This window comes from Chelonia mydas, chromosome 22 (genome assembly GCF_015237465.2).
Source record: "Chelonia mydas isolate rCheMyd1 chromosome 22, rCheMyd1.pri.v2, whole genome shotgun sequence".
NCBI lineage: Eukaryota > Metazoa > Chordata > Testudines > Cheloniidae > Chelonia > Chelonia mydas.
Window position 1 is genome coordinate 5,647,628 of NC_051262.2, and position 14,292 is coordinate 5,661,919.

At 45.2% G+C, this 14,292-nt stretch overlaps 1 protein-coding gene across 12 annotated transcripts in view; it reads left to right on the forward strand.

Annotated features, from left to right (window-relative positions):
* FLI1 (Fli-1 proto-oncogene, ETS transcription factor) overlaps positions 1 to 14,292 on the forward strand; it is a 116,789-nt gene that overhangs the window by 57,866 nt on the left and 44,631 nt on the right. For all 12 annotated transcript variants that reach the window (XM_043534151.1, XM_043534152.1, XM_037882272.2 and 9 more), the window contains one exon: positions 4,247 to 4,458. In XM_043534151.1, the coding sequence (XP_043390086.1) occupies positions 4,247 to 4,458 (212 nt within the window). The remainder of the gene's footprint in view (positions 1 to 4,246; positions 4,459 to 14,292) is intronic.

Consider the following 14,292-nt stretch of genomic DNA (forward strand, 5'->3'; position numbering starts at 1 on the left):
CAGCAGCTCCATGGACTGCAGCTGAAGTTCTGTGTGCGCCGCAATTTGTAAAATCAAGCCCAGCGTGTCTCCCACTGGAGACCCCCAAAATGGAAGCGCCTATGTTTTTGGAAACCTTGGCCTTCATCCATAATGAACTGTTGGAGCCACAGGATCAAAGTCACAATAGGATCAAATCCTGATATTTTCACTCAGTCTCAAGCAAAACTCTCATATAAAGTCACTAGACGTTTTGTCTGAGAAAGGACTGTGGATTTTGCCTCCTAGGAACACAAGGTAATAATCATCTGACATTTCTGCAACTCCATTCATTCTTCAGGATCCAATGGTGTTTTGCCAACTCCACACAGGACCACTTCAGGAGAAGGAGTAGCAATAGACTTTCCTCTGGGGCAGGCAGCTGTATGGCTCATGGGATGCCTTGAGAAGGCAGGGACTGGTTTTTGCAGGGAACTGATGTCTGTGATGTACTCTGAGCTGCTGTAGACGGGACTGGCCGCATGATGCCGGGAATGTGATTTAAAAACTGGAAAAGCTGAAGCCAGCGTATTCTCAGAGGCACTATAATGTAATGTATATGCCAAGTAATAAACACAAGACCCCTGTCTCGGACTCAGTCTGGCCAGTCAAGGACAAAGCTCAGGAGGCGAGAGCTTGGGGCAGAACTCTAATCCGCTGCGGCTTGATTAGTTAGGTTGTGTTAGCACCCTTAACACTCCGCAGGGGTTTCCCAATTGCCCAGCTACCCCAGACTCCATGTAACTCTAGATTCCAATAGGATGCAGCATTTACTTGCTGGTGTCCATCTGAGCTGTGGATCTCTTCATTAACCAGAGCTGAAGCCAGACTCTTCTCAATCAGGTTAGACCCCTAGGAATTGAATGTAGCCACATGTTTATAGTAGGGAAGTCATTTAGGGACTGATCCAGAGGGAATGAGCTAAGCATCAGCCTTCCTTGACCTTGGACTATAGGTTTAGATCCAGCTGGGCCAGCTGTATTCTTCCAAGGAAGTGGAATTGAGTTCCAGGTATTGGGTCTGTCAGATGAGACTTTTAAAAGATGAGTGACTATAGTCTGTCCATGGAAGTTAAAGATCCCCTGGCACTGGTCACCCCTCTGTATTTATGCTGAGTCTTAGATGCATGGAGATGCCACAGCAAGGCCTGGGGGGAGGAGGGAGACATGCCTCTTAGCTCTCCTCCTACACATCTAGCCATATTTGTTTGGTGTTTGCATGTGTAACCCAGTAGAAAACTTGTGTTACAAGTCCCCAGCTGTGTCTGAGCTACAGAGGATGGGTTTTACAGCTGCATCAAGGGAGGCTTGCATTAGCAGTTTGTGATTTTTGCTTTGGAGGTCCCTGGTTCAGTGCCCAGTCTGGCAGCCAAAATGGCAGCTGTCACATAAACCTTTGTTCTCCTCTGTGCCTTGCAACTGAGGGGAAAGTAGGGTCCTTAGGCTCCATGCATTTAATCAGTAAAGTGTCTAACATCTGGAGGAAGCTACTGTATGCATGCAAGAACATCGTTATGGATATCTGTGGTAATGAACTCTGGTTCATTACCAGCTCCCTGTACAGGAGAGTCATTTCTTCATTCACAGAATATGCTGCACTTAGGAAATAAATCTCCCCAGCTGGTATTATCTACGACGGCAGGAAATGTGGACTTGCCCCATTATTTAGTCCTATCCAAACCAACGTATCAGTCCATGCCCGAGCTGAGCTCAGCTGGATCTTTCCTTAGCCTGATGAATAGGCCTGGGCACAAATTTTCCATCAAAATGGTTTTTTCAACAGAAAATTGAGTTTCCGACCAAATGAAAATTTTCATGGGAAGTGTCTGCTTTCCTCGAATTTTCAGGTTTTTTTTGCCAGAAAACTGAACCCCTCCTCCCAAACTGAACATTTTGGGGGTTTTGGCCAAAAAAAGAGCCAGGTGTTTTGATGAAAAATCAAAATTTTCTGCTGAAAATTGCCAAAAAAAATTTCCCCGTTTGTGTCCAAGAGGGGAAAATAATTCATTTTCCAACCAGCTCCATTGCCAAGTGTATTTGGTAACAGGGCACAGAATCCCGCCAGCCGAGATCCCCTTTGACTTTAGCAGCTCTCATTATGGGGCTAAGCAGCTACAACCATCTTTACACTGGGCCTTGGCACGCACAACTCTTGCCTGCAACTGAGCACTGGGTGTTCTCTTTAAGGTTCACCTCGGCCCTCCTGCTATAAAGGGAAACCCCCAGAGTTTTGTGTTGAGATGCGCCTAGGAGGCCAATGAAGGCTACTTCCTGCCTTTGTCATTTCAGAATCCCTGTCTGACACACCCTGGCTTCAGCAAAGCAGATACTAGACCAGTAACCACATCCTCGCTGCCGATGAAAAGGCCTACTCTTTGCTTTAAGAAAAAGACACTGACAGTGTCGCTGGTTTTATTAAGCCTTTGCAAGGTCTCGAGGGGACGGGAATGGGGATTTCCAGCACACGTAATGGACTAACAACGTCCACAGATGCATCTGCTTGAATCCCTAACACAAACCAGGGTTTGGGGTCGGCCAGGGCTGAATTCCCAAATCTTGCTGGGGAGATTTCTGGCAAAAATCTGACCCGTCCTTGTGAAAGTATTTTCGAGGGGTATCTTCAATGCCCCAAGTGTTCTGAAATTAGTACAATCAATGAGCTAAGGGGCACCATATGAAGATACAAACCTACCTGGTAAAGGCAGCTAGAAAATTAAGTGTGTATTTAATTTTACACAGGTTCCTTTTAATTTCAGCTCAGAGAAAGCTGCCCAGTGATCATAGGTGTTGGTGCTGGGGGTGCTGCAACACCCCCTGGTTTAAAGTGGTTTCCATCATCTATAGGGTTTACAGTTTGGTTCAGTGACTCTCAGCACCCCCACTATACAAATTGTTCCAGCACCCCTGTCAGCGATGGCTGATCATGCTGGCGGTATTATCTCATTGTTTACTTGCACTCCCCCATTTATATATATAACCCTCTGTTGTCTCTTGTCTTATACTTAGATGGTAAGCCACTTGGGCCAGGGACTGTCTCTTTGTTCTGTGTTTGTACAGTGTCTGGCCTAATGGATTTCTTGTCCAGGCTGGGGCTCTTAGGTGCTACAGAAACACAAATAATAAATAGTAATAATGACAACAGTAGAAGCCACTTGCAAAACTATTAGGGCAAATACTTCTTGATTTCAAGGGGACTTTAAGCACATGCTTAAAGTAAAGCAAGTGCTTAAGGGCCAAAAAGGCTTATCCATCTTTGCTAAGTGCTTTGAGATCTGCAGCTGGAAAAGCATTGGCTTTTAGCTTGGGCTATATAGCAGCTTATGCTTTTAGCTCTGAAGGTCCCCAGTTCAGCTGTCAGCCCAGCAAGCAGCCTTCGCACATGCACGGCTAACTTAGCTACATGAAGAGCGTGCAGACTTTGTCAGATGTGCTTTAGGTGAGGCAGGAATTTGCCACAGTCTCTCTTCGCTTGGCAGGCACTATTTATAAGGCATGTAAATGCAAGGAAATTGATGGTCAGAATCTTTTGGTCAAATTTTTGAATTTCAGCAGGGAAAGAAAGGAAAATAATTTCCTGGTTTTCAAGTGGCTCTAGAACTAGCTAGGTACATCATGAGTCCTATCTCTCCCACATAACAAACACATCATTCTCTTTGAATGTGAAGTAACTTATGTTTCATCACACCACAATCACCTCCACTCTGACTCTTAATGAAAGCTACTCCTTCACCAATGACCTCAAAATAGAAACACTGCACAAAACTTTTTTAAAAGATACATGAAAATTTATACAGACTTTCAAATGACACATTAGAGATGATCTATATTGTATGTGCTGTTCGGTTATTTCGGGAGTGAGAGCAGCTGGAGGCAGGCAGGCAGATAATTGGGGATCTGATTGAAAATGGGGTGGTAAAAGGTTCTCAAGGACAGTTTGCAGCAGGCAGTGAAGAGAGTACTGTACCCAGCTCCCTAAGTTAACTGTACCCAATTAACCTCAGCTCCTGCTCTGCTCAGACACAGAGTAACCAGAAAAAGAACCCACTGGTTTTGCATAAGGGTTCATGGACCCCAAAGAATTGGATTCAATCTGCGATGCTGGCAGATGTCATTTTCAGGCAAGGCTTGGCAGCTGTGGGGCACTCACAGCTGCCAGCCAACTCAAAGGGAGAATGTGATCGGAGTTGCTGGTTTAGTCATGACACCGGGCTCTTGTTTCTTCTCTTCAGGAGGCCCTTTCGGTGGTGAGTGACGACCAGTCCCTCTTCGATTCCACGTACGGTGCTGCCGCTCACCTCCCCAAGGCGGACATGACGGCCTCAGGGAACCCCGACTACGGCCAGCCACACAAAATCAACCCTTTACCTCCCCAGCAGGAGTGGATCAATCAGCCGGTCCGGGTCAATGTCAAGCGGGAATACGATCATATGAACGGATCCAGGTAAGGAAAGGCGTGCGTCTGCCCATCTGGTATGTTCCTATATCAGGGAAACCTTGCTTACAGAAGTGATCTACTGTACATTACCCATATGCCTGTATACGTACAAACCCATCCCTTCACTTAGGGGCAGATCCGGTTCCCACTGGAATCAAGGGGAGTTTTGTCATGGCCTTAAATGGGGACAGGATTGGAACCTTGCAGTTTTGCAACTTGCATCTCCAGAGCTATTGTTAGGGCTGGAATTAGAGGCCTCCAAGGACCGACCCGGTGTTGCAGGCACTGATGTACACGGCACACTCCAGGGCCCTCCCAGTAGGTGAGTACTGAATCCAGCACTGCTAGGGGATGCCGTACTGCCGGAGAGAGTGTTGGCAATACAGTAGGTGGCGCTCTCCCCTCTGTCTACACTCAATGTCTCAAGGGGCCATGCTGTGGCTGGAGGTGCCTCTTTCAGATAAGATTTAATACTGAGGCTCTGGTCATATGTGACTTTCCCCCAGGTACAGTGATCAAAAGCCATAAATCCACTGTCTTGCGGAATATCACAACATTTAAGTCCCACCAATGAAAAAGAGAGAGCCTGGGCAATAGCTGTGCCCCGTGATGATAATGATCAAGAAGTCACGGGAATGAAGTGCTGGCCGGGATGGCTATAGAACTGCATGGGCTAGCAACTGTAGGTGCCCCTCCACCCTGCATACACTCCAGCCAGTCCAGTCAGGGGTGGGTGGGAAGTGGTTGTCCCATCCCAGGAGAATTTTAAAGATATTTTGAAAAATTTTCCTGTCCCAAATTGGGATAAAACATTGAAATCTCGCAAAATGTTTACAAACTGAAAATCAGGGGGAACAATCAAATTGTGTCAATCAAAATGTTTCCTTTTGCTGATTTCGATTTAAAACCTTGGTTTCTAAGAAGAGCCTTACAATGAACGACATTTGAAACAGGAAGCCCTGCTGCCTACCACTTTTAAATCTCTGGGGACAGGCAACTGTAGCTAAAGATCTGGTACAGCAGTATATGTGGGGTTTGCCCTGTAAGTGCAAAGTAGAGATATGTTTGCAGTGTTTCATAGATTCATAGATATTTAGGTCAGAAGGGACCATTATGATCATCTAGTCTGACCTCCTGCACAACGCAGGCCACAGAATTTCACCCACCACTCCCACAAAAAAACCTCACACCTATATCTGTGCTATTGAAGTCCTCAAATTGTAGTTTAAAGACCTCAAGGAGCAGAGAATCCTCCAGCAAGTGATCCGTGCCCCATGCTACAGAGGAAGGCGAAAAACCTCCAGGGCCTTCCAATCTGCCCTGGAGGAAAATTCCTTCCCGACCCCAAATATGGCGATCAGCTAAACCCTGAGCATATGGGCAAGATTCATCAGCCAGATACTACAGAAAATTCTTTCCCGGGTAACTTGGATCTTACCCCATCTAAAACCCATCACAGGCCATTGGGCCTATTTACCATGAATATTTAATTACCAAAGCCATGTGTTGTTGTAGCCATGTTGGTCCCAGGATATGAGAGAGACAAGGTAGGTGAAATAATACCTTGTATTGGACCAACTTCTGTTGGTGGAAAGGACAAGGTTTCAAGATTCAGAGAGTTTTTCTCCAGACCTGAGGAAGAGCTCTGTGAAGCTCAAAAGCTTGTCCCTTCCTGCCGATGGCGGGGTGGGGTGGGGAGAGGGTCGTCCGACCAGTTTTTCACCAATGTTTATAAATACAGAATGGGAGTCCCAAGTACAGAGTAAAAATAGAATAGCAGGTGTGTTCTGGGGAATCTCATCCTTCCAGAGGAATGGAAGCAATAGAATGGATCCAACAAATGCAAACAGGTTAGCATAATTTTACCACTGTAGCCTAAAATATAATTTATAATATACTGTTCCTCCTTTTGACCCAAGTGACTGGCCAAAAAATTTGAGGTCTAGTAGGTTGTTCCAGTTAGGAGGAGGAATTGGTAATAGTCAGGTATTTCTTTGATGCAATTTTGTTTATTTACAAAGAATGTACAAAGTCCTGTTTCTCTGACTGCAGAAGGAATCATATAGCAGGAAAGAGCTTCTTTAACTTACAGCACCAAGAACATTCTTGTCAGCTTGCATACCCAACCCAAACACCTCTCGTCAGGTTTCTTCCAGGGTCAGAAACCATGCTTTCAGCACTCTGTCAGGCTGTCTCTCTCACTCAGTCTGTCCCAGGTTTTTGTCTGTTCTGCCTTTCCTTACACATACACCCTTGCCCAAACCAATATTCAGCAAAAACTCCTGGGTGGGTTCACGTGCTTCTTTTGTCTTAGGTAGGGGGTCATCATTACAGTTATGTTAATTGAAGCGTGAGTGTACACCCTCGATCTCAATGAGGTTTTATCTCAACCCGAAACAAGGTTCACATAGCCCATAACAAAAGAGTGGCAGTATGGAGCATGCAGCTGGCATAAAAACATGTCTTCATGTGGGATGAAGATTTGTGCACTATGCTGGACAGAAGGTTTGACTGTTTTGTCTTATGATTAGTTCACTGATAGGTTCTGAGATGGCTGAGTTGGCTTAGATGGTGACTTGGACTACATGACCCACAGGGGCATAAGGAGGGGTAGGAACCCCTTTATACCTCTCCATGGGGTACCCAAATCTTGGGCAGGGTGTGTTAAGCTGAGAGCTCACAACCACTGAGGAGATTGGAGGCCCAGTCCACTACTAGACAGAAGACCCACCTACCGCCTACTCACGACTGAGAGATTTGCCCTGTCCCCCAGTCTCCATCACAGCTCATTGTCATGGCTTGGGCCATTCCAGTCACCCCGCTGCTCCGCCCATCAGCTGCCTGCCAAAACTGACACACCATCTGAGCAGCGAACGCCAGCCTCAATACAGATGAACTCGAACTGTGGACTGAATAATAAAACCTTCCTCCCACCCCTCTGTCACTGCCTTTTTCTCTCTTGTTTTTCAAGTGCGCCCTCTTACCAGGCTCCAGCTGCCTTGTTAGAGAGAGCAGCCTTTATTCTGCGCTTCACCTGTGCTTGACGCAATAGCATTTGCTGCTTGACGGGAGAATGGCTTGTATTCTCTAGGGAGTTATTAAGCTATATGATTCCTGACAGTGGAGGGAGCTGGATGGGGGTAAGTGACCATGTCCAGCTTTCCCTTTTATTTCTTTTCTTAGCAACTAGAGACAGGCCCGACTGGTGCGGTTTAAGGAGATGAGTTGCAGGTGGGATGGGAGCAGGGGTCTCGGAAGATCAGGGATCTATGGGAAGGATCTCTGCATGTCCGTCCTCCCGATCTGTCCTCCCATCAGATAGAATACAACCTCAGCGGTCCTTTTAGCCTGCAAAGACCATTGCAAGGTGAACAAGCTTTTCAGTGCAAGTCATATCTGCCCAGTTCATTCCGAAACAGGGGCTGGAAATGCTTCCCATACATTTGGCATCTATGTGATCGCATATATCGCACTTTCAATCAGTGGCAGCTCAAGACCTATATTCTTGGCGAGACACCGGGCTCAAAATACCACTGCAGGATTTGGGAAATGGATCCTTTGGGAAAGTTTCAAGCTAAATTTTCAAATCTGGGTGCAATTTATGCAGCCACAAAATATGTGCTTGCCGTCACACATAGCTGGCAAGTCTCCGCTGGCATAGTCATATTTTGCAGTGGTTAATATGTCTGAATGTGGAGCAGTTAAAGGCCAATGTGGAAAATGTAACATTCTTCAGCCTCTTAGACCACCTTACACATCAGGGAGGGAGGATGGACTTGTGGTTAAAGCATTGACTTGTCACTCAAGAAATGTGGGTTCCATCTCTAGTTCTTCCACAGATTTAATGCGTAAATCATTTAATTAGAACGGGTCAAAATTTTTTTAGTGAGACTGAAATGTTTCTCAGGTCCAGGACAGAATCTCGTGGCAGTGGAGAGGAAGACAGAGACCCAACCCCAAATAGTCATTAGCTCAGTGTTTAGGGTACTGGCATGGGAGAGCCATTTCAATTGCCTTCTCTGCCTGCTTCAGAGCTTGAATTTCAATGTGGGTCTCCCACATTACATGCAAGTGCCATAGCCCTGGCTAGTCTGGAAAAAAATGTCTAAAGGTCTCTGTTTCATTCTGCTGCAGAATGAAAACATGTTTGAAACCTTGATATTATTTTGCAAAACAGAATTCTTGTTTTCCAGCCAGCCCTCCATTAAACCGCTCTGTGCATTGTTCTAACATGCCTTGTTCTAGCATCAGTTCCCCCCACCTGTAACTAGGGGAGACAATCTTTCTTTTCTCCTCCTCTTTGTCTCTTTGGTCTGTTTTGATTGTAAGCAAGTTGGGAAAGAGGTGATCTCTTCCTATGTATTTGTACAGCACAAAGGACCCCAATTTCAGCTGGGGCCTGTGGGCACTGCCAGAATACAAATACAGCTGGTTAATTTTTTCCAAAATTTGGGTGTTTTTTTTTTAACAAAACTGTTCATTGAAATGTTGAGTTTCAATGAAGGAAAACCAGGATGAGTGTTTTGCAGAAATTTTGCATGAAACGTGCATCCTGCTTTTCAATCAGCTGCTCTAAATTTCAATGGAAAAGTTTGAAGTTCAGTGAGGGGGAAAAATGGAAGGATTTGGTCACCAAAATTATCACCAAAAAAGCCCAAATTGGTTAGTCTCTAAGGTGCCACAAGTACTCCTTTTCTTTTTGCAGTTTTTTAAACTAGCTCTAAATACAAATAATAACCCATAACACAAAAATCCCAAACCTCTTGCTGTCTTTAGTGATTTATCATGAATTACATCACTGTAACCGAGAGCAGAGGATGGCCTTTCCGACATGCGAGTTCTGAATTTCATGACAATAGTATCAATTTAATCACATAAATAAAGTGGGGTAAAATGTCCAAGTGTTTGGTATGTGCATGTGTGTGGAGGAATTTAGCTGTGTAATTCCCACTGATGTTAATGAGTTTTGCTTGGCTAACGATCAAATCAATGCTTTGAAAACATCCCCTGAAATATTAAAATATCATTAAGGTTCAGGCAGCTCATTTTATGGCATAATAAATGTTGCCACAAAATTGTCTCTAAGTAAAACAAAAGGACTCCCTGAACTTATTACACTTTTCCTGTTTTCTCTTCGCTGAAGTGTATATGAATAGCAGTTTCCCTTTAACTAGTATGTGAGCCCTCTAGGGGCGCTCACTGTGTTCTGTTTTAGAAGCCTTGCAGAGCAGCTGGGTGTATATGTAACTAGTCCTTGAATGTTGGGTATGGTCAGTAAACACTGTTATCGGGACCCCGCTGTGCCCTTGTGCTTTCTTCATACTACTTTGTTGTTGTTGTGTTAAAGAGCAGAAGACTTTTATACATTTTTATCAGGTCCCTCCCCTTCCTCATCTGCTTTCTAAGTTAAACAATCCCAGTCTTTTCCATCTCTCTTCATATGAGCGCTTTTCCAGGCCCTTGATCATTATTGTCACCCTTTTTTGAACCCCCTTGAGTTCTGCAAATATTGCTTAAGTAGCACACCACAAGGGAACAGTCTTGGGTTCTGAGCCTGCACTACTGAAGTCAATGGGTGTTTTGTCATTGACTTTGATGCACCATTTCTTTTCTATCGCCCATTTTCCATCTATCCTGATGCACCTTTTCCTCTGTCCCTCACACAATGTAGGCCATTTTCCAAAAGTGAGTCTCTTCTTAGGGTGTTTCAGTCCATCATATAAACCAGAGATTGGCCTGAATTCTACCACTAGATCCAAATCACAAGGAACTTTGGATCTGAACTTGATAGGTTTGACCCATCAACCATCTGATCTTGTGATATTGCTGGTATCTGCTCCCACTTCCCTTCTTCAACTATAGGGAAATTCAAATCTAATTCTAGCTGTAAACTTTAGAGCTCAGACCAGCTCTAGTTCAAATGAGGATTTAAACACACAAGCTGCCTGTTTACATAGTGTGTTTAGGGTTCTGGGGCTTTAGAGATTTGGGTTTGGTTCTCACCTGTGCCACAGACTCATTGTGTGACTTTGGCCAAGTCACTTAATCGCGGTGCGACTCAGTTTCTGATCCTAGAATGAGGATAATTCTTCTGTCCTGGACAGGAGTGTTATGAGATCAAATATTCTTGAGGCTCTTGGATTCGGAGATGATATAACGAGATGTGCTCATTTGACTCACTACATTCAGGATTAGTACAATCTAAGTGAGGGACCTGTGTTTGAGAATTGGTTTGTGCTTTTCCTATCATTCTGTTTCTCTGTAAGAATGGGGGGTTTGTCAACATTCATGCACTTGTGTCTAACATCACTCTTCTTTCATCTCTGCACTCTCCCTCTCTCTCTGGTCCCTTCTTGTTCATCCTTTGCCCTTTTTCTACATACCTTCATATTCTGATTATTTTATTTGCATTATCGCAGTGGCCAGATACACCAATTATGATCCAGGCTCTGCTGTACAAACATAAAGAGGGTATACAAGTCCAAGAGAGAATGAGAAGGGGGCAAGGAGAGTGTAATGTAGTGGGAAGATCCCCTTCAGATTCCAGACAGAACTTTTGAACGTTGGGGAAGAGACCATAATCCCAAACATTCCCTCCAGGAGGGGAAGGAGAAGGAAAGATGAGTAACAGGGAGGAGAGGGGAGAAGAGACAAAAGGACATAATGTGGGGAGAGGAATAAAAAAAAAGATGAAAGAAGTAGGAACAGGAGAGAAGGGAGAAGAGATAAGAGGAGAGAGGAAAGGGAGAGAAAAAAGTGGAAATCTCCTGCTGAGTGAGTTTCCGAAATCACTGGAATCCCTTATGTTGCTAATTCAAACTCAAGCTCAGGGTGATTCCTAGACAGAGGCCCTGGTACAGTGGTTGCTTTGTTTCCACATATCTGGAGCTCTGGGTGAGGTTGCACAGAGTAGCTCTTTGTCAATGCCAGGGTAGCTGCTTGTCTGCTTTGGCGAGGCCAGCCTAACACTTCCCCAAACACTGAGCTCCCGATGTCCTCTTGGAAGGAGCAGAAATCGAACGTTGCTGTCGGGACAAAGGGTGTTGGGATCCGCATAGCCCCGTGCTCTTTGGGCTCCCTCCTTCCATAGTGAGTGCCCACAAAAGGACTCCTACAAATGGGCCTAGCTCCACTGAACTCAGTAGACCGATGCTGATCTACACCTGCTCAGGGCGTAGCCCAGACCGTTCATTCTGGATTGTGTAGCCACTGGAAAGCTTGAAGCCCCAGACTCCGGGTACAACCAAGGAGCAACCCAATGCCTGAAATAGAATCACATAAACAATTCTGAATTACGAACAAATTGATAAAAAATCTAAGTCTGCTCATGGGTAGTTAATGAACGAAGGATGGGGCTGTGATCAGTGAATAAACTATTAACTGGGAATGGCTCTCCCTCTTCTCTACTGCATTCCTCTTTGTGTAGCTTGCAGCTACACCACCTTCTGCTGGGATCATGTCAAATTCCCTGTCCTAGAAAAGGCCAGGCTGGGACAATACTTGGAGGGAGACCTTCACGGGAAATCCAGGTGTTGCAAATGCGATTTGGTTGGGGAACACTGGGTTTGTCACTGAGCTAATGTCCAGCATGGTGTTCGGGGGTGCTGTGCAGCGAGTGGTGATTAAAGTAAGGTCCTGCCCACTTATAATCATTAATGAATTCATGGCATTTTTCTCAAAAGATGGGTTGTTTATGTTCTCCTGCCAAATGCCAGCTTGGGTAAATGCATAGCTTCTACCAACAATGCCCCCCCAGTGCTGGACTTTTGGCTGGGGAAGAGGTCTGTGCTTGCCAGGTGCAAAATCATAATGAAAATGCTTTGGAGCCATCTTACAACATTGTCAGCATTATTAATGATACGCCAGTATACAGCACCATTGCCATGCATGGCATGTTGCAAAGAGAATAAAGAAACCCTCCCTTCTTTATGGAGCCGATAGCATAAGTAGGAGTGTTGATTTACTCTATTAAAAAGCACCTGGATGTGTTTATATCTAATGCAGATTAGATTCTAAGAGAGATATTCACAGGCGCAAATCTGGGAGAGAGAGATATGAACACACACACGTATATATTATTGCTCTATTATCTGCAAGAGAAAAGCTCAAGTCAGAGCTCCCCTTTGTGGGGAGGGATAGCTCAGTGGTTTGAGCATTGGCCTGCTAAACCCAGGGTTGTGAGTTCAATCCTTGAGGGTTCCTTGAGGCCATTTAGGGATCTGGGGCAAAAATTGGGGATTGGTCCTGCTTTGAGCAGGGGGTTGGACTAGATGACCTCCTGAGGTCCCTTCCAACCCTGATATTCTATGAGAGGAGTGTTTTCCAAGGGAAATGCAGTACAGAACAGTGGGGTTTGGGTCAGTCCATTATAGGGATACTGGCCAACCAGACAGCACTGTGACAGAGGCTGTGTAAGAAGTATGGTAGATACCAGGGGAGAAATCCTGACTCCGCTGAGATCAGTGAGAGCGAGGATTTCACCTGAAATTGAAATTTCCTCAAATCTGGGAGTGTGAGGATCTGGGGGGTTGGATGAGGCCCATCAAATGGGCCATTAAAGTCTGAGCTGAAAGGTCCAGTTGCTGAAAGATGTGGAACCCCCTCAACAACCATTGAAGCCGATGAGAGTGGAGGATGCCAGGCACCTCCTAGAGCCCGTCAGTGCTGTACTGGATTGGGTCCTAAAGCTCAAGCCTGGATGCTCCTCTAGTCTCCTCCAAACAGGACCGTTCTTGCTCCCAGTACATGCAACATTTAACACCCGACACCGAGTATTTCTGCAGCGAGTGGGAAGTGCTCAGACTCTCTGAAAAGCCTGACGTCCCAACAGTTGCTCAGACCTTGCTCTGGCTGCCATGGGACATTAAACCTTCAGCAGTTTGCCTCTCCGAAGGTGGATTTTGGTTCTCTGCCTGGAAAAACAGTAGGCGAAATAGTAAAACCTTAAACTCAAACATGTGTAAGTTATACATCTTATTTCCATTTTCAAGCCACATTCCCCAAGCAAGACATGAGGAAAAAATTACCATCTGCCTTAGAATCTCTCAGTGGAGTATTTATCTCCCAGTCATGATCACTGAACTTCAGTAATTCCCCCACCCTCCGTTAGATTCAGAAACAAACTCATTTACTGTTCTATATTGGAAAACCCTCCCAACTGGCTCCCAGGACGGGATGAATGCACTGGCATGTTCTTTACCCTGCAGTAAGTAGCTTCCTCCCAAAGCACTTCTTTGCATGTTTCTTTGCACTATTGGTAAAGAGGAAGGATGGTCATGTGGATAAGTCACTGGACGGGGATCCGGGTTCAACCCTTGCTTCAGCCACACACTTAAGGCCTGATTTCTAAAGGTATTTAAGCATTTTTGTGCTCAGCATTTCAAAGCCTGATTTAGGAGCCTCTGTCTTATTTTCAGTAGTGATTTTGGCACTTCCAACCCTAAAAGTCATTGATTGTTAATGAGACTTTGGCTCCGAAGTTCCTAAATCCTTTTTGAAAATGAGACTTAGGTTCATAAATCAGTTAGGCACTGCAACCCTGAGAACCACAGGGCCTAAATACCTTTAAAAATCTGGGCCTTAATCTCACTGTGCCTCAGTTCCCATCTGTAAACTGATGGCAACTCCCTCTTCTCTATTTACCTTGTGAACTCGTCGGCCAGGGACTGCCTCTGACTGCAGATATGTGGTGGCTGCCATCCCTGACACACCAAGAATTAAACTGGGGAATCTCTACAGCATGAGCTACTGCAGTGCAGGCTTCTTAGCTAGCAGCTGTAATGGACAGATATCCTCTGCAGATCAGCACAGGAGGGGACCTGCAGCACACATTTGCCAGTG